The sequence below is a fragment of the Rousettus aegyptiacus genome, unplaced genomic scaffold (assembly GCF_014176215.1).
Source record: "Rousettus aegyptiacus isolate mRouAeg1 unplaced genomic scaffold, mRouAeg1.p scaffold_m13_p_17, whole genome shotgun sequence".
Taxonomy (NCBI): domain Eukaryota; kingdom Metazoa; phylum Chordata; class Mammalia; order Chiroptera; family Pteropodidae; genus Rousettus; species Rousettus aegyptiacus.
In genome coordinates, this window is record NW_023416292.1 from 33,297,757 (window position 1) to 33,315,108 (window position 17,352).

Here is a 17,352-nt window from a genome sequence, read left to right on the forward strand (position 1 = left end):
CTTAAGTGACTTGCCCAAAGCTAATAGGTAGCTGAATTGGGAATCAAATGTGAGCATTCTAATCCTAGTCTAGTGCTTAATCCACCATGCTAGTTTTTTCAGACTTGTTTTTTTTTTCTTTATGCTATGGATAGAATAAAATGACAACGTAAATATAACAAGGTTAGATTTTTATAAACATTTTATTTTCTAATGCTTTATTTACAGATATAGTTCTTCTAGTTTTGCCTAAGCTTGTCTGAATTTCATTACAAAACAATGAAAAAGGTATTTCACTCTTGCTTAGCATGCATTATTGCAGAATCTTGTGTTTAGCTTATTTTTTGGAAGGAGAGCTCCTTTAAAATGCTGAATTAAACGGGGACATCTTGAGATAATATTTTAATTTGAGCCTATATATCTGCTCATCAGTCCTCTTTTAAGTGCAGGATGTTTTCTGTTTGTCACAGATATTTGAATGGTGGTACTTCCATAAACATGGCACATCTTTTATTGAACAAGTGTCTGTAAGCCATTTGCGACCATTGATGGGAGGAACAGAAAGCAGCATTTCAGAGCCAGGTTCTCCTTCCAGCAACAGAGAAAGTGAAACCAGCAGACAGAATTTGTCAGGTGACTACTTATCTAATGTATTTTCAGAGCTGTTTAGTTAAGATTATATTTGGCTGTGGGAAATAGAAACTCACAATAAAGAAGTTTGTCTTTCATGTAAATAGAGGTAATCCATGGCCGACAGGGAGAACAAAGATCATCAGAAACCCAGACTACTATTTTGTTAGCCTGCTGTCTCCAAATTCAGTTTTTCCTTGTGGTCCAAGACAGTTGCTCTGGCTTCAGCTATCATACTTATTCCAATCAGCAGTAAGAATAATAGACCAGAAGGACACCCTTTCCCCCTACCCACAGCAGTCAAAGACACTTCCCAGAAGTGTTACATACTATTTCAGCTTGTTTCTTACTGGTCAGACCTTCATCACATGGCCACAACTAACTGTAAAGGAAGCTGGAAATTGTAACCATTTTCTCAGTCTACATATGCCTAGCTAATAATCAAGGGGTCTTTTTAGATAAAGGAGAGAACAGAGAAAAAGAGAGATCAGTTTCTCTCTCCACCACTTGAGGAGACATATAAGGACACAGGGAGAAGGCAGCCATCTGCAAGTTAAAGAGCTCTCACCGAAACCCTACCATGTTGGCGCCCTAATTTCAGACTTCCAGATCCCAGAGCTGTAAGAAAATAAATTTCTATTTAAGCCACCCAGTCTGTGGTATTTTGTTATGGCAGCCTGAGCTGACTATTTTCAAAAATAATTTTAGTCAGAATACTGTCATTGTTTTACATTTGTTTAAATCTCTTCAATGTCTAGCTTAATAGAAGACAGCTTAGTCTCATATCTGCTTCTACATTGTCTTTTGTGATATATTGTTTTGGTTTAAGTATATAAAGAAAATATGGTTGTATACATACTTGGTTAGAAAAGGGAGGAGTATTTTAATAACTTTTTCAGAAAATTGTGGATATTCTTTTTTGATACTATACCAAAACTTTCTAAGAAGTACTTTCTTAAAGTTTAGTTGCAATGTGTAATCTGAAGCTATACCAATGAACTTTTCACTCTATAATACATTAAAATCCATTGGTATATCTTACATTTTGAATGGATCTTTTACTTATGCATAATTTTATAACATTGCACATTGGTTATTTAGAAAATTTGTTCACTGAGTTATGCATATCTTCTGGATGTTGACACATTTTATTACATGGTTTTAAAAAATCACATTTGTTAATATTACCACCAGTCTCACAGAAGAATATTGGGAAATTGCCAGGCTCACAGTAGCAGAGACAGGTTTTTCAAAATTCTAATATTTACCCAAAAGCTCCAGTTTTTTCATTGGCAGCAAATACTGTTTTTTCTTCCTTGAAGTTGGCAGACTCACTTTGTTCATCTTTGAGAAAATGTCTGCTAGATATTCATCTAATAACCATAAGTTTTCCTCTTGGTGTCTCTTTCAAGTAAAAGTGATATTCCATGAATTAAAAAAAAAAAGGGCAGTTCAACTCAAAAAACAATTATTTATACTGAAGACAGTTGTCATGCTTTGTATTGCCTTGTTTATTGGGGTAAGGAGCTAACGAATACGGTGATGACTTGTACAATTTGGTGTCACTGCCTTGACTCATGCTAAAGTACTAGCAGTTTTACCCACTATGATTTTGTACCATTGGCTCAACTTTGTAGGACTGGAACCAGGGTGTGAAGCAAGTCAGGTGCCTGGGACACAAAATTTAAGGAAGCCTTCACTCTCAGGGTTGAGTTCAAGTCAACACAGTTAAAAAGGCAAATAATGTCTTAGCATTTATTATGAAAAGAGTTGTTACTTTGCAGTTCTATGAATCATACTTTGAGAATTGCTAATCTAAACAAAGATCTGATATTTGTTATTTTTCTGGTTATAAACCATTGATGACTTCTGATTGATGAAGGAAAATATCTAAACTCTACATGGTAGATAAGCTCCTTCATCAATTCCCTCCATCCTGTTTTCTAGTCTCATTTACAGCTTGCGCTCTCACTACCTGCCTTATACTCTAGTCTAACTGTGTTGTGTGGTTTTATGATACTTTGCTTCTTTATCTGGCAACCTTCTGCTCAACTTTTATAATGATTCAACATCAGTTCAAATGTTACCTTTCTAAAGCCTTCCCTAATTTCTCCAGAGCAAAATTAGTCACTTCCTGTTTTTCTCTTGGAACAAAACACAGTTTAGGTGGTAGTTTACATAATTCTCATGCTACATTTATTCATTTAAATAAGTTATTTCCAAATGCTGTGCTAGGCTCCAGGAAAATGTAGACAATTGAACAAAGTTAAGAACATATTTAAAAGAAAGAAATTGAAAAACAAACAGATAATCACATTGTAATATATTAAGTGCTATATTTGAATTAAGAACTAAATGCTTAAAGACAGAAATAAGGGAATGACTAGATTTAACAGTATGCTTCATGACAGCAGGGGTGATTCATGTCTTATTTATCTTGGTGCTATCTGTGGATAAGTACTGTGCTTAGCATACAGTGACTATACAATAAATGTTGATGAAATTAAGATTTAACTGGATTTGATTAAACTGTCTCATTTCTTCCCCTTCCCCTCCCTCCCTTTTTTTTTTTTTTTTTTTTTTTAGAATGCAAGGTATGGAGAAACCCTCTAAACCTTTTCAGAGGAGCAGAATATAGGAGGTATTACATTTGCTTTCTGTATGATTATGGCATTGGTTTCAGAGTAAAAGTATCATGGAAACATTTGTTTTTATAAATATATCACAGCTCTTCTAGTCGGAGGTACTGACATATAATGAGATAAAATGATTATTCCAAAGTTTAGTTGACAGCATCTGGACTTTTATAATCATGAGAAACATTGCTTCAAACCGTATGTTCATGTTACGTAATGAGTGTACATTTGGCCCCTGGTTTATGGAAGCCTTTTCAAAGAATTCATGAGATTAAGAAAAAATTACAAATATCAGTGTATTTCTGTGCCTGTGTGCTCAACTTTAAAATTTACTTGAAGATTCACTAGAAAATATAAATCCGACTGTGAATATGAACTTCATTTGTACAATGGTACAAGGTATAGTATTTTTATATTGTGTTTTATATAGCCCTTTCCTATCTACTATACTGTATCCATTTCTCTTCTGGTTTTTATTTTAAATGAGAAAACATCTTTTGAAACTTATAATGAAAGATACTTTACTTTTATTTTGAGAAGGGCTATGTTTTACCTGTAGGTAGACTGGCATGCTTTTTAATCCATTAAATAAGAAACATGCGTCTACTATATATGGGCACTATGTAAAATGATGAGGGGTACAAAATGAATAAGCAATAATCCCTGTATTTAAGGACTTGATTGTGTAGAAGAGTCAATTACGGGAAGTGAAAGCTAGGCTTCTATGAGAGATGACATTAGCCTTTATTAAGGGATACATGAAACAGGCCCTTGAACTTCTCATTGTGTTAACTGAAAAGTTTTTACATTATTCCATATTATATTATGCAGTGTCCACTTCATAAAGATCTTAAAGAGAAATTTCTTAGTATCAGGAACACTTATGATTCTTTTTGAATGATTAGTTTGTCTTAATATAAAAGTCTAAATTGCACTGATAATGATGGATAATCAAAGCTTAGAGTCATATTGTAGCCAACCCTTAGCAAGTGTATAGAACTCTGGTATGCATTTCATATGTTAGCCTCATCCAGATTCTATTTTATGGCCCAATTCTTGTTTTTACTTTACTGAATATTTTAAATTTACTTTTAGTTTTGTTTTTTAATATCATATATTCTATTTTTTAATTGTTTTAAATTATTTCGGGAATAATGTAGATTGGTAATAAATAAGTTTTTATGGTTTCTGAAAGTGTACAAATTTGCCAAGTGAACAAGGATTTGCTTTTCCTTTTTTCTTCATAATTTCTCACAAACCAACTAAAAACTTTAAATAGCAAGGCAACTCATACTGTTAAATAACCTAAAGTCTTTAATCACATATATAAATAATATTTATAATATGTTCTTAAAGTGTTTTTCAGATTATAAAATGTATGCATATTCATGGTAGCGAATGGGAAAATAAAAAGATATATGAAAAAGAAAGTAAAAACCACTTTTTCTTATCACTGATAACGGCTATTAGTATTTCCATTCAGTCTCTCTCCTATATGTGTATATAGAAACAGAACTTGAACATCAAAAATGTGTATGTAGTTTTACCTTTTTCTAATACATGTGTGAATTTCCCACAGAATTTCTTTAACCATGAATTTCTTTAAAAACATAATTTTCAATAGTTGTACTATATTCTGTTACATAGACATACCATACTTTACTAACTGGTCCCCTGTCTGGGTTACACATTATATTTCACTGTTAACATTTTCACTAGAGGGATATCTTTATATATAAATATTTAGCTACAGGGTTGATTTGTAGCACTGGGATTGCTGAATCAAAGGGTGTGGACAGTGATTTTTCCTTTTTAAATCTTTTCTTCTTTTTAATTATGGAAAATTTCAAAAACAAGCAAAAGTAGAGAGGATGGTATAATGGAATTACATATACTATCTCCTAGCTAAGTGTGAATATTTTAGGACTCTTGATAGATATTACCTCTCCCTGCTAATTGATTTACCTAATTGATCTACCTAATTAATTTCTGGAAACAGAAATGTAAATGCCAATCCCACCTCACCCTTGACAACATATATTTATTCATCAATTTGATAGGTGAAAAGTAAAAATTAGTTATTTTATTTCGCTATTTGTTGATTACTAATGAGATAGGACAATTTAAAAATGTATTTATTAAGGGTGAAATACGTGATTACAGAAAGAAATTTAACAATTGGCTGTGAACACACAATGTAGTATATATGACTTACTGTTGAAAAAATTGTATTTATTAACTGGCTTGTTAATTTGCTGTTATTATTGTGGGTCTCAGGGAGATATGAAAGTTAAAATTTTTAATTTAGTAAAATCTGAAAAAGTTTCTCTTTGCTTTTATGCTTTGAAAGCCCTTTACTATCTTGACATCTAGTAAAAGCCTGCTTGTGTTTTCTTCTAGTTTCTTTGTAGTTTTACTTTTCTTAACTTAATTCTAACCCACTGAGAATTTATTGAGGTATATTTAATAAGGTACATATCTAAGTCAGATTGTTTTAACCCTTCAAATCCAATTTTGAAGTACTGTTTGTTGAATATTCTAGCCTTTTCCCTTTTAGTTTTTGATGTTTTATTATCATACTCTAAGTAGTGTATATAGGTTATCTCATTTTATTGATTATAGTAAGCTTTTAAAACATCCTGAATAGAATTTGTAGCAGTATATTTTGAATTTTAAAGTGTCCGTTGTAGCAGACAGATGCTTTCTCATATTCAATTTATGTATTTTCTTGTGTTTTGGTAAAGATACACTTGGGTGACTGGTAAAGAGCCACTTACATATTATGACATGAATTTGTCAGCTCAGGACCATCAGACCTTTTTCACCTGTGACACAGACTTTTTACGTCCTTCAGACACAGGTATGTGTCATATCTGTTCATGGGGTAAACAGTGGTCATGGAAATTACTTTAATAGTTGTTTAGAATTATTTATTATAATATACAAAGTTTTTGGCGTGGAGTTTGTAATATTGATAAGAAACCCAGATTAAATTGAAGCTAATTATGATTGTAAACTAGGCTTTTATACTACTTTTCTTTCTTACAAAGAATTTAAGGTATTTTATTAAAATACTAAATTACCTCTTTTATTACTTAAAAAAACCTTTCAGATCAAATACAGCAACTGCTTATGCAGAGAACAGTATACCCAATTTTGGTTTGGGAATTGACACTTGCAATTAAGAATAAGTCAGAGTATAAACATTGGGGCATGGCATGTAGAGAAAAATGGGATATATTTTATTCCATTATAAGTTAGAGATGCATGTAAAGTGGTGGAATATCATAGAAATGCCTGTTTAGTTCTAAGCTCTTCTTCTCTATAGAAAGAGTATTTGAACTTTTAAACGTATGGCTTAAAGACAGACATCTTTATCATAACTAGTCTTCTACTTTGAATGCCCTCCCACCCCTTATATATCTTTCTACTTTTATTCTTCCTTCTTTTATCTTTGAAGATCCAAATTAAAAGTTACATTCTCTAGGAAGCCTTCTCTGGGATCCTCTGTCAAAGTTAAACACTTGCTTCTCTACAGTTCTATAGTACTTAGTCCAAACCTCAATGAAACAATGTTAGTTAATTTATTTGACCACAAACATTTATTGTGTTGCTTTACTGTTTGTCCTTCCTAATAGGGTGTGAAACTTTGGAAAGCAGGTGCTATATTCTCATCATTTTGAATCTCTATCATTTAGCACATTGCCTAACATAATGTATATATTAATATTCTTTGGTGAAAGTGTGAATGAATGAGTGGTCTTGGTGTCACAGATGTTGTAAGCAATTTCACTAATAATAGCTAACACTTGTAAAGCACTTATTATGCACCAAGCACTATTCTAAGCAATTTATTTAAATGTAATAATTTAATCTTCCCAATCGCGTTATGAAGTAGGTACTATTTTCAGCCTCATTTTAAAAATAAAGGAACAGTGGCAAAGAGGAATCAAGTAACATGCCTAAGTTATCTAATTGTTAAATGATAAAACTGGGTTTCAAACTTAGTCTGGCTCTTACCCACTACACCACCCCTACCACATTGCCACTGTTACTTACCATATTGATAGGCAGAAGAAACTCACCAAGAATAAGGATCTGAAAATTAGCCAGTTTTCCAGCATTGAAGTGAGTTCATTGTGATATCTCTCTGCTGGATTAAATATATTAAGGGATACTAGCAGGAAACGCACAGATGTTTGGTATGATTACATTAAATGGCTTCATTGCGAATAGGAGAAAAAGGAAGTCCTTTATGTTTATATGCTTAATGTTTATATTAATGGCAAAAGTGTAGGTGTTGGAGAAATAACAGCAGTAGAAAGTCAGTGTTATAAATTAACTTTAAGAACTTTAAGGACTGAGATGACTCTGGAAATTAAAGCTTCATTTCCTTCTCACAGGCAGAATTGCAGATTTGACAGGCTTTTCAGATAATAGCCTTGGCTATCCACTAAAGCTGTAGTCTTAAAACATTTTTGTTCACATACCGCCTAAAAGAATTTTTAAAAACTATGTATTCTTTCACACATTTTTAAGTTGATGTCACAAGGTTAAATAATTGCAAAGAATGTGATTTTTGACATACAAATATAGACATTTAAAAATAAAACTAGAATATCCTATATTTAAATGTATCTCAAGGAATCTAATGACTTGATACCCACTGTTGAACGTGAACAAATACTCCGTAACAGTAGCGACTTTTATATAAGTTTTATTTCTTCCTGAATTAATATCCATTCAATACCTCCATATGATTTTAATGTAATTATTTTAGGATTGAGTGTCCTTTGCCACATGTATATGCTTTCCCACAATAAACTCTTTTTGTATAAATTTTTAAAAATTTTGTTTTCCTTGTATAAGGTACTAAATGGTATCATGTACTTTAATTATATTTTGGTCAAATCCTCGGAGCTATGTATTTTGATCTTTTAACTTTGGAAAATGTCTTCCATATAACCTAATAGGCTCTGTGAGTTCTTTGTCATTCCTTTCAACCAAATCAAACTTACTTTCTGACAAAGTCTAACTTCATTTTTCAGTTCAAATAAACATGTTAACATGCATCCTCATGACAACCATCACTCTTCTGAATTAAGATTATAAGATAGAAGGATAGATAAGTCTTGGAGCTTTACCTAGAGCTTATCACTGGCTGAAATAAGATTTGACTGATTTCATTATTACTTACTAATGCCCCCTTTGCCTTACTGTGAGGGGACCTTCTCTCAGGAGGAATGTATTCTTTGGTAGTAAGGGGAGAGGGGTGCTGATAAATGGAACTGATAAATATTGTTATCACTCCCTCCCACTCTACAATATACTTGAATTCAGAGCATCCAATGGCCAGAATACCCTAATTCTAATGCTGAGCTTCATTATTACAAGAAATAAGTGACAGGCAGGAATCCCTATTATAGATTCTTTGATTAAAAATGGCTGCCCCCAAACCTGAACTGTGAATTGTCCCTTCGGCACCTGGAGATTTTTACATGCTAGGACAGTGCACCTTGGAAAGGTTCATGATGATTGAGAAGTATGCCTTCTTTTTGTAAAGTAGGGAAAGGGAATATGTTCTTTGGAGAGCAGGGAAACAGATGTTGGGTAGGATGGAAAACCAGCATGATGCATAGACCAGAGGAACATTCTTCAGGTAGATCACTTATAAGAAAGAATCATATAAAGTTGAGGCTTTAGAAATTGATTTTCTTAAAACCATGCATTCCATTCTGGTCCTTGCAAAGTTTCATGTATTTCTAGAGGTACGTATAATCCCAGCTAAAGACTGAGCTCAAGAATAGACTTTATCTGTGTATGATAATCCAGAAATGGTCTATTGGTTCCATATTGATCTTTTCAGACACTCACATTAAGATAATGATTTTTATCTGTAGTTTTATATTCAGAAAAGACAAATGTGTATTATGTGTGATGTGACAAATTTCTATTGACTATAGTATCAGTAAATTTTGTTCTTATCCTATTGATTTGTTTATCTAAGCCAGAGAACAAACATAACCTCAGGGCTAGCTAGCAGTGTTTTTTTGATCATTTATCTTCATGGTATTTTCTTGCAACATTTAAAAAAAAATAAAATCAGGATATTTATTATTAAAAGCTAGATTTACACTGTTTGAAAGTTGGAAAATATGGCAAAACTGGACCTGCATTTCCACGTGGTAGTGATTAGTTAGACCTAAGTTGTGATTCTCTCCTTTAGATAGTACATGTGTTTTTAGTTCATTTGTTTTCTGCCTTGTCTTTGTAGGCACTTACGCTTGTGACCTCTCATCTTAGGTTAAATGCTACTCTCTTTTCTGCTTGTTAGCATATTAGAATATTATGTAACTTGAAAAATAAATAAAATTTGATTGACTTGCTAACTGTTTGTGTTATTTTTTAAGCATATCAAGAGCTCTTAAAGCAGACAGTTGAATACTAAATACACATTTCTCTTTAAATTAGTCCTAAACCTTATTTTAGAAGGAAATATATATTTTCTTTCCTGTACTTAATTTCTCCCTTCCCCTTTGGCTTAGAACTACATTGGTTGTGAGGAATAATCTTGAAAGGCTGGATAGAGCAGTTGAAAACAAAATAAAAAATGCTTAAATGTGGACTCAATGACCTTACTAGAAATAAAAGAAATGCAAATTCAAATGAGATAGTTGTCATGTACTAACATGTTGGTAAGGAAGTAGAGAAAGAGTCACTTTCTTATACTGCCCGAAGTAATATAAATTAATGCAATTTTATTGAGAGGAGTTTGGGAATATATATTTAAAATCTTTTAACCAACCATTCTGCTTCTTGGCCAGATATACAAAGGTAGATATTGAAAGATGGATACCACAGTATTTCTATTTAGCAAAAAATTAGATGTAACTTAATTGTCCATCAGAAGAGAATTGGTTAAATAAATTATGATATTTAATATACCAGAATACTAAACCATTAAAAATGTTGGTAAAGATTCAGTGTCAGAATTTGACTTGTGAATATCATGTAACTTAAAGAAGAAATCTTATGATCAAAAATGGCAAGTTTAATATACTTAATTTTATGTTACATTTTAAAGTTTCAGCAAAATACTATTCTTTACCTGGTTATTATCAGATGGGTGCTGATGAACATCAATTTGTCAAGTTTAGGAAGTATTAGCTATCAGCTAGCTGATGACATGTTTGATATAAGAAATATATTTTTGTTACACAGTAGAATATATTGTCTCATTTTCTAAACCAAGACTAATATTTTGTTTCCAAAGGAAAACTCAGAATTTATCCACATTATTCTTTCTGGACAGTAGTAGGTTTGATTTCAAAAGCAAACTTGAAATATGCCAGATAGTTTCATGAATGTACTTTATTTGTTTAATTTTTAAGAAACTTTACTTAGTGTGAAGTTTTCATTCCGTACTGTAAATGAGAGTAAAACTAATGTTGTTATTCCAGAGAGATTCTAATTCAGGCTTTTACTGAATCTTAATAGAGATTGATATTTTCCATAAATATACTATACTCTAAATTAATCCCCTCCTTTTTATACAAAATACAAATTCAAACATTCTTCCTGGATTGAATCACTGATTAGACAAAGACTTTAAGTATTTTATATATTTCTAGTAGTTCCAAAGAACCTTTTCAAAATGATAAATTAGAATATTTCATATTGATTATAGTTTAATTGAATATAATCTGATATCACTCAAACTCAGTTTTAGTATGCATTTAATTAACTTGATTAAATGCCTTATATGTTGTTATTCAAATAGACCAGAGAAGCAGTATATTTTTATTATATGTGAAGCTTCCTAAATTTAATGTAAATTTTTTGTAAGGTTAATGTGAGCTAGCACCCCAATTTCTTGTTTCTTATGTTTGAGAACATGTTATTTAAGATTTTGTTTACTCTCCTAGCTTGTTCTTCATATATTTTGCATAAGATTATTTATGTTTACCATCTCATTGACTTTTTGAATATTTTTCCTACAGTTATGCAGAAGGCATGGAGGGAAAGAAATCCTCCAGCTCGAATCAAAGCAGCCTACCAAGCTTTAGAATTAAACAATGAGTAAGTTTGAAATGTATGGGAAATAAGTTTGTTTTGAAGGAAACCCAGGCAAATGATTTTATGTTTCCCTTTGTCTGTTCCTAAGACTCTTGGCGTCATGAGGAGCCCCCTTTCTCTTTTTGTGTTCACTGACATCTGTATTTCGCCTCTGTTTTTCATTTAAATCGTTCATTTAAAGCATTTGTTCAACCCTGAGAACTTTAGTTGCTAATAGGATTGCAGATATGAGAAGAGGATTCGAAATAAGTTAAATGTAGCTTTAACTTAATTTTTTTGTGTGTTAACACTATTTATTTTTTTATAGCTCTTGGTATTAATTTTATATTTTGAAAAGACAAAATGTAAAATCATAAGTTAACTTAATATTTAAATGGGACAGCTCAATAAATATTTATCTAAAACTAAATAAATGCCCAGAATAGAATATGGCCCCAGTTGGGATTAATCAAGGTATGCTCCCTTAATAATATGAACTTAGCATTGTCCCTTCTTCTTCCTCCCTCTGTCTCACCCCAGATATATTATCCTTGTTACTAAGACCTTCCCAAGGTGGAACAAAAATGGCAGTATAGGAAATTCCAAAAGCAGTAAATCAACTTTATTGAAACTCTGGAAACCAATCAAAAATTTATAGCAATCTGGAGAATGCTTAATCAATTTTAAAAAAAGCTGGATTTCCGTAAGAGAATTTTGTGATATTTTAACTTATATTGGCCTCACTCCCCACTCCTTAGCTCAGTGGCAGCCTTGAAGACAAGAGTCTTCATCCTAAGCATAGATTCCTACTACCAGAGGAAGTGAAATGAACCTTATTCTCAAGAAATTGTGGTGGTTTATTTCGACCTATCTGGTGGCTCCCTGAAGAACCACTTTAAGGGGCTTACCTTTATTTACATTAATTCAGAACTCTCCCAGCACTGACACAGCTACACGACGGGGGGCATTTGTTAAAACATTTAAAGACAAATGCATTAGCCCCTGGTGGCTGGGCCAAGGGATAAGAGTTGGGGCAAACACCAGACGAACTAGAAAGCTCGGGGAGAAAAGCCTGGGGAATGAGATATTTGGGGAATAAAGGTTTTGAAAAGCAGCCACATATTCCTGGGAATCTCAAAGCTTCACTCGTGCCCAAGGTTGGGTACATGCTCAGAAAAGATTTAAGAATGCCCTACATACTCTCATGTCTGTCTAAGTTTGAGGTTCTGCTTAAACAGATGCTGAAGGCTAAGGTAGAATTGTAAACTGCCTCACTGAATGTTAAAGGTGTGCCCAACACACACAGAATTCATCTGCAAAGACTTATTTTTTATTTTTATTTTGGTTTCCAGGTGTTTACAGCAATCTTTTATTAAACCACTGGCAGACCACTAAGCTAGCAGAGCAGAGACTTCACTGGTCACACATGATAGAGAATAAAACTTTACAAAATTAGTTCAGAAAAGTCATTAAAAAATAGCTACAAGTAGCAACAACAAATTCTGAGGAGGAGAAGAAATCTGATTTCTAGAGTTTCTAGGTTATAATGTTCAAAATTTCCAGTTTTTAAGAGAAAGTTACAAAGCAAGTAAAGAAACAGAATATGCCTCATATACAGAAAAGAAAGGAAATGAATAGAAATTGTCCTTGAGAAAGCTCACACTTTGGAGTTTCTAGACAAAGTCTTTAAATCAACTATTTTAAATATGCTTAGAGGTAAAAGAATCCATGTACAAAGAACTAAAGGAAACCAGGAGATGTCTCACCATTAGAAAATGTCAATAAGGATGTAGAAAAATAATTAAAAGGAACTAAATAGATATTCTAGAGTTGAAAAGTATGGCTGAAATAAAAAAAATTCTTATAGGGGTTCAGCAGCAGATTTGAGCAGGCAGAAGAAAGAATCAGCAAACTGGATTTTGATCAATCGAGATTACCTAGCCTGAGGTGCATGCATGCATAAATTAAATAAATAGATAGGTAGATAGGTAGATAGATAGATAGATAGATAGATAGATAGATAGATAGATAAATAACATCCTAAAAGACTCAGGACACTATTACACATATCAGCCTATGCATAAAGGAGTCCCAGAAAGAGAGAAGAGAACAGAATGAATATTTGAAGAAATAATGGCTGAAAAGAGCCTCCAAATCATGAAAGACATGGGTCTATATATCTAAGAAGCGCAATGAACCCCCAGTATGATATATTCAAAGACATCTACAATAAGACATTATAATCAAGTTTTCAAAATCCAAAGACCAAAAGAATTTCCTGAAAGCAGCAAGAGAGAAACAACTCATCAGGTATAGAAGGCCTCAATAACATTAACAGCTGATTCCTCATCAGAAACTATAGAAGCCAGAAGGCAGTGGGATGACAAAGTTCTGAAAGAAAACTGTCAACTACAGATTTTATAATCCAGCAAGCCTATCCTTCAAAAAAGGAGGGGAAATTAAGACATTCCCAGATAGACAAAAACTGAGAGAGTTCATTTGCAGTAGACCTGGCCTACAAGAGATGCTAAAAGGAGTCTTTTAAGTTGAAACAAAAGGATACTAGACAGTCTTTACTCCACACAAAGCAGTGAGGAATGCCAGCAAAGGTAATTACATAGGCAAATATAAAAGTCATTAGTAATGTATTTTTGGTTTGCAATTCTTTTTTTCTATATGATTTAAAAGGCAACTATGTAACAACAAGAATTATAAATACATGTTGATGGACATACAATTTATAAAGATGTAATTTGTGACAACAGCATAAAGAGTAGGGCAAGAGCTATGTAGGAGCAGAGTTTTATATACTATTGAAACTAAGTTGTATTAATTTAAACTAGATTGTTAACTATTAACCACCAAGAAATAACTAAAATATATAGTAAAAGAAATAAAGGAATCAAAATGGTATACTAGAAAGCACAAAAGAAAGCAATAATGCAGGAAATGAGGGCAAAACAAAGATAGGACATATAGAAAACAAATAGGAAAATGGCAGAAACAAGTCCTTTTCACAAATTATTTGAATGTAAGCATGCCAAAACTTAGGAGATACAGCAAAAGCAGTGTTCAGAGGAACGTTTATAGCTGTAAATATCTACATTAGTAAAGAAGAAAGACCTGATATCAGTAACTTAACTTTATACCTTAACGAAGTAAAAAAATGAAGAGCCAGCTAAGCTCCAAGCAGAGGAAAGAAGTAGTAAAGATTAGAGTAAGATAAACAAAATAGGGAATAGAAAAATGATAGAGGGAATCACTGAAGCCTAAGGTTAATTTTTTTAAAAGATCATCAAAATTGATAAACTTTCAGCTAGACTGACCAATTAAAAAAGAAAAAAGACTCAGAATACTAAAATCAAGAATGAAATCAAGAATGAAGAGATTGAATCAGTAATTTAAAAACTTTCAAAGAAAGCCCAGAACTTGATTACTTCACTAGTGACTTCTACCAAGCACTTAAAGAATTAACACCAGTCCTCTACAAACTCTTCAAAGAAATAGAAGAGGAAGTAACTCTTTCTAACTCATTCTGTGAGTCCAGTATTACCCTCATAGCAAAACCAAAGACATCACAAGATACAAAAAATGCAGACTAATATCTGTTATGAATATGTATGCAAAAATCCTTAATAAAATACTAGCAAAGCAAATCCTGTAGCATATTAGAAGGTTATATACCATGGCTCAGCAGGATTTGTCTCAGGAAAGCATGGATGGTGGTACATGAAAATCATCAATCAGTGTATGACACCACATTAATAGAACAAAGGACAAGAACAACATAGTCATCTTTATTGATGTGTAAAATGTATTTGACAATATTTAACACCATTTTATAATAACTAATAATAAATAAATAATAAATAATCAACACTAAAAGAACCCAAGGAATGAAAGGAAACTTCCTCAAACTGGTAAAGGAAATTCGTAAAAAATACACAGCTAACTGAATTCTTAATAACGAAAGACTGGAAGCTTTCTAAGATCAAGAAAGGTGAAGGGTTGAAGAAGTACAAATTAGTAGAGTGCAGTATAGGGCATATAGTCAATAATATTGTAATGGCTCTGTGTAGAGCCAGATGGGTGATAGAGAAATTGAGACAGGGAGAATCATTTCATAAACCATATAAATGTCTAACCAGTGTACTGTATACCTGAAAGTAACTAACTAAATAAAAATAAGGCAAGGATGTCTTCTCTTTCTACTTCTTTTTAACATTATATTGCAGGTGCTAGCCAGTGCAATTAGGCAAGATGAATGGGAATATGGCTTCCCAATTGGAAAAGAAGAAATAAAACTCTATTCACAGATGACATTATCTTACATGGAGAAAATCTTACAGAATTCACACACACAAAACAGAGCTAATAAATGAGTTCAACAAAGTTGTAGGAGAAAAGATCGACATATAAAAATCAGCTGTATTTCTATACACTAGCAATGAACTATCTCAAAAGGAAATTAAGGAAACAATTCCATTTACAATAGCATCAAAAATATTAAAATACTTAAGAATAAATTTAACCAAAGAGGTGTTAGACTTGTACACTGAAAACTACAAAGTATTACTGAAAGAAGGTAAAGAAAACCTAAATGATGGAAAGACATTTCGTGTTCATGGATTGGAAGACTTAATATTGTTAAGATGGCAGCACTTCTCAAGTTGATCTATAAATTTAATGCAATCTCTATCAAAATTTCAATTGTCAGTTTTGCAGAAGGATAAATTGTTCCTAAATTTCAGTTGCCATTTTCATAGGACAAATTGATCCTAAAATTCATATGGAATTGCAAGAGACCTTAAAGAGCCAAAACAGTCTGAAAAAGAAGAACAAATTTAAAGAACTAGCTTCCTGATTCAAAACTTACTATAAAGCTATAGTAATTAAGTCATAAAGGTAGCCATTTAGATTAAGCAAGTTTAGTGTCCAAAAATAAGCCCATACATATATGGTCAATTGATTTTTGATGAGAGTGCCAAGATCATTCAATGGGAGAAAAAACAGTTTTTTCAAGAAATGATTCTGAGCCACTAGATAATCACATACAAAAGCATAAAGTTAGACCATTACCTCACAACATACACAACAATTAATTCAAAATTAAGGCATAAATGTAAGAGCTAAAACTATTAGAAGAAAACTTAGGGGCAAATTTTTGTGACTGTGGCTTTGGCAGTGGTTTCTTAGGTATAACAAGCAACGAAAGAAAAGTTAGGTAAATTAGACATCATCAAAATTAAAAGCCTTTACGCATCAGAGGATAGATACTATCAAGAAAGTGAAAAGGCAACCCACAGAATGAGAGAAATTATTTGCAAGCCATATATTTGATAAAGGTCTAGTCTCGAGACTATATCAAGATCTCTTGCAACTCAATAACAACAACAACAAATTAAAAATTAAAAATGGGCAAAGGACTTCAATACACATTTCCTCAAAAAAGATATGCAAATGACTGACCAATAAGCACATGAAAAGATGCTCAATATCATTTATCATTAGGGAAATGAAAACCATAATGAGATGATACCCCTTTATAAGATGAGTAAAAGCAAACAAACAAAACTCCCCAGAAAATTACAAGTGTTGTGAAAATGTGGAGAAGTTGGAACCCTTATAGATTGAAGGGGGGAATGTAAAATGGTACAGCCACTGTAGAAAACAGTTTGTCAGTTCCTCAAAAAGTTAAAATTACTGTATGACCCAGCAGTTCTACTTCTAGGCATATACTGAAAAGTACTGATGACAGGTGTTCAAAAAAACTTTTATACAAATGTTTATAATGGTATTATAATAGCCAAAAGTTGGAACCAATGCAAATGTTCATCACATTACAAATGGATAAATAGAATGTGGTATGTCTGTGCAATGGAATATTATTCACTCATAAAAATGAAATACCACTACATGTTACATGAATGAAACTTGTAAATGTTATTAAAAGTCCCTGAATTATATACTTTAAAATGGTTAATTTTGCAATGTGAATTTTACCTCAATTAAAAATAATTTCCAATAGTAAGAGTCATTGGTTATTTGTAAA

At 32.3% G+C, this 17,352-nt stretch overlaps 1 protein-coding gene across 5 annotated transcripts in view; it reads left to right on the forward strand.

Annotated features, from left to right (window-relative positions):
• ST7L (suppression of tumorigenicity 7 like) overlaps positions 1 to 17,352 on the forward strand; it is a 207,135-nt gene that overhangs the window by 6,932 nt on the left and 182,851 nt on the right. For all 5 annotated transcript variants that reach the window (XM_036235249.1, XM_016124312.2, XM_016124315.2 and 2 more), the window contains 4 exons: positions 450 to 612; positions 3,196 to 3,250; positions 5,990 to 6,105; positions 11,246 to 11,324. In XM_036235249.1, the coding sequence (XP_036091142.1) occupies positions 450 to 612; positions 3,196 to 3,250; positions 5,990 to 6,105; positions 11,246 to 11,324 (413 nt within the window). The remainder of the gene's footprint in view (positions 1 to 449; positions 613 to 3,195; positions 3,251 to 5,989; positions 6,106 to 11,245; positions 11,325 to 17,352) is intronic.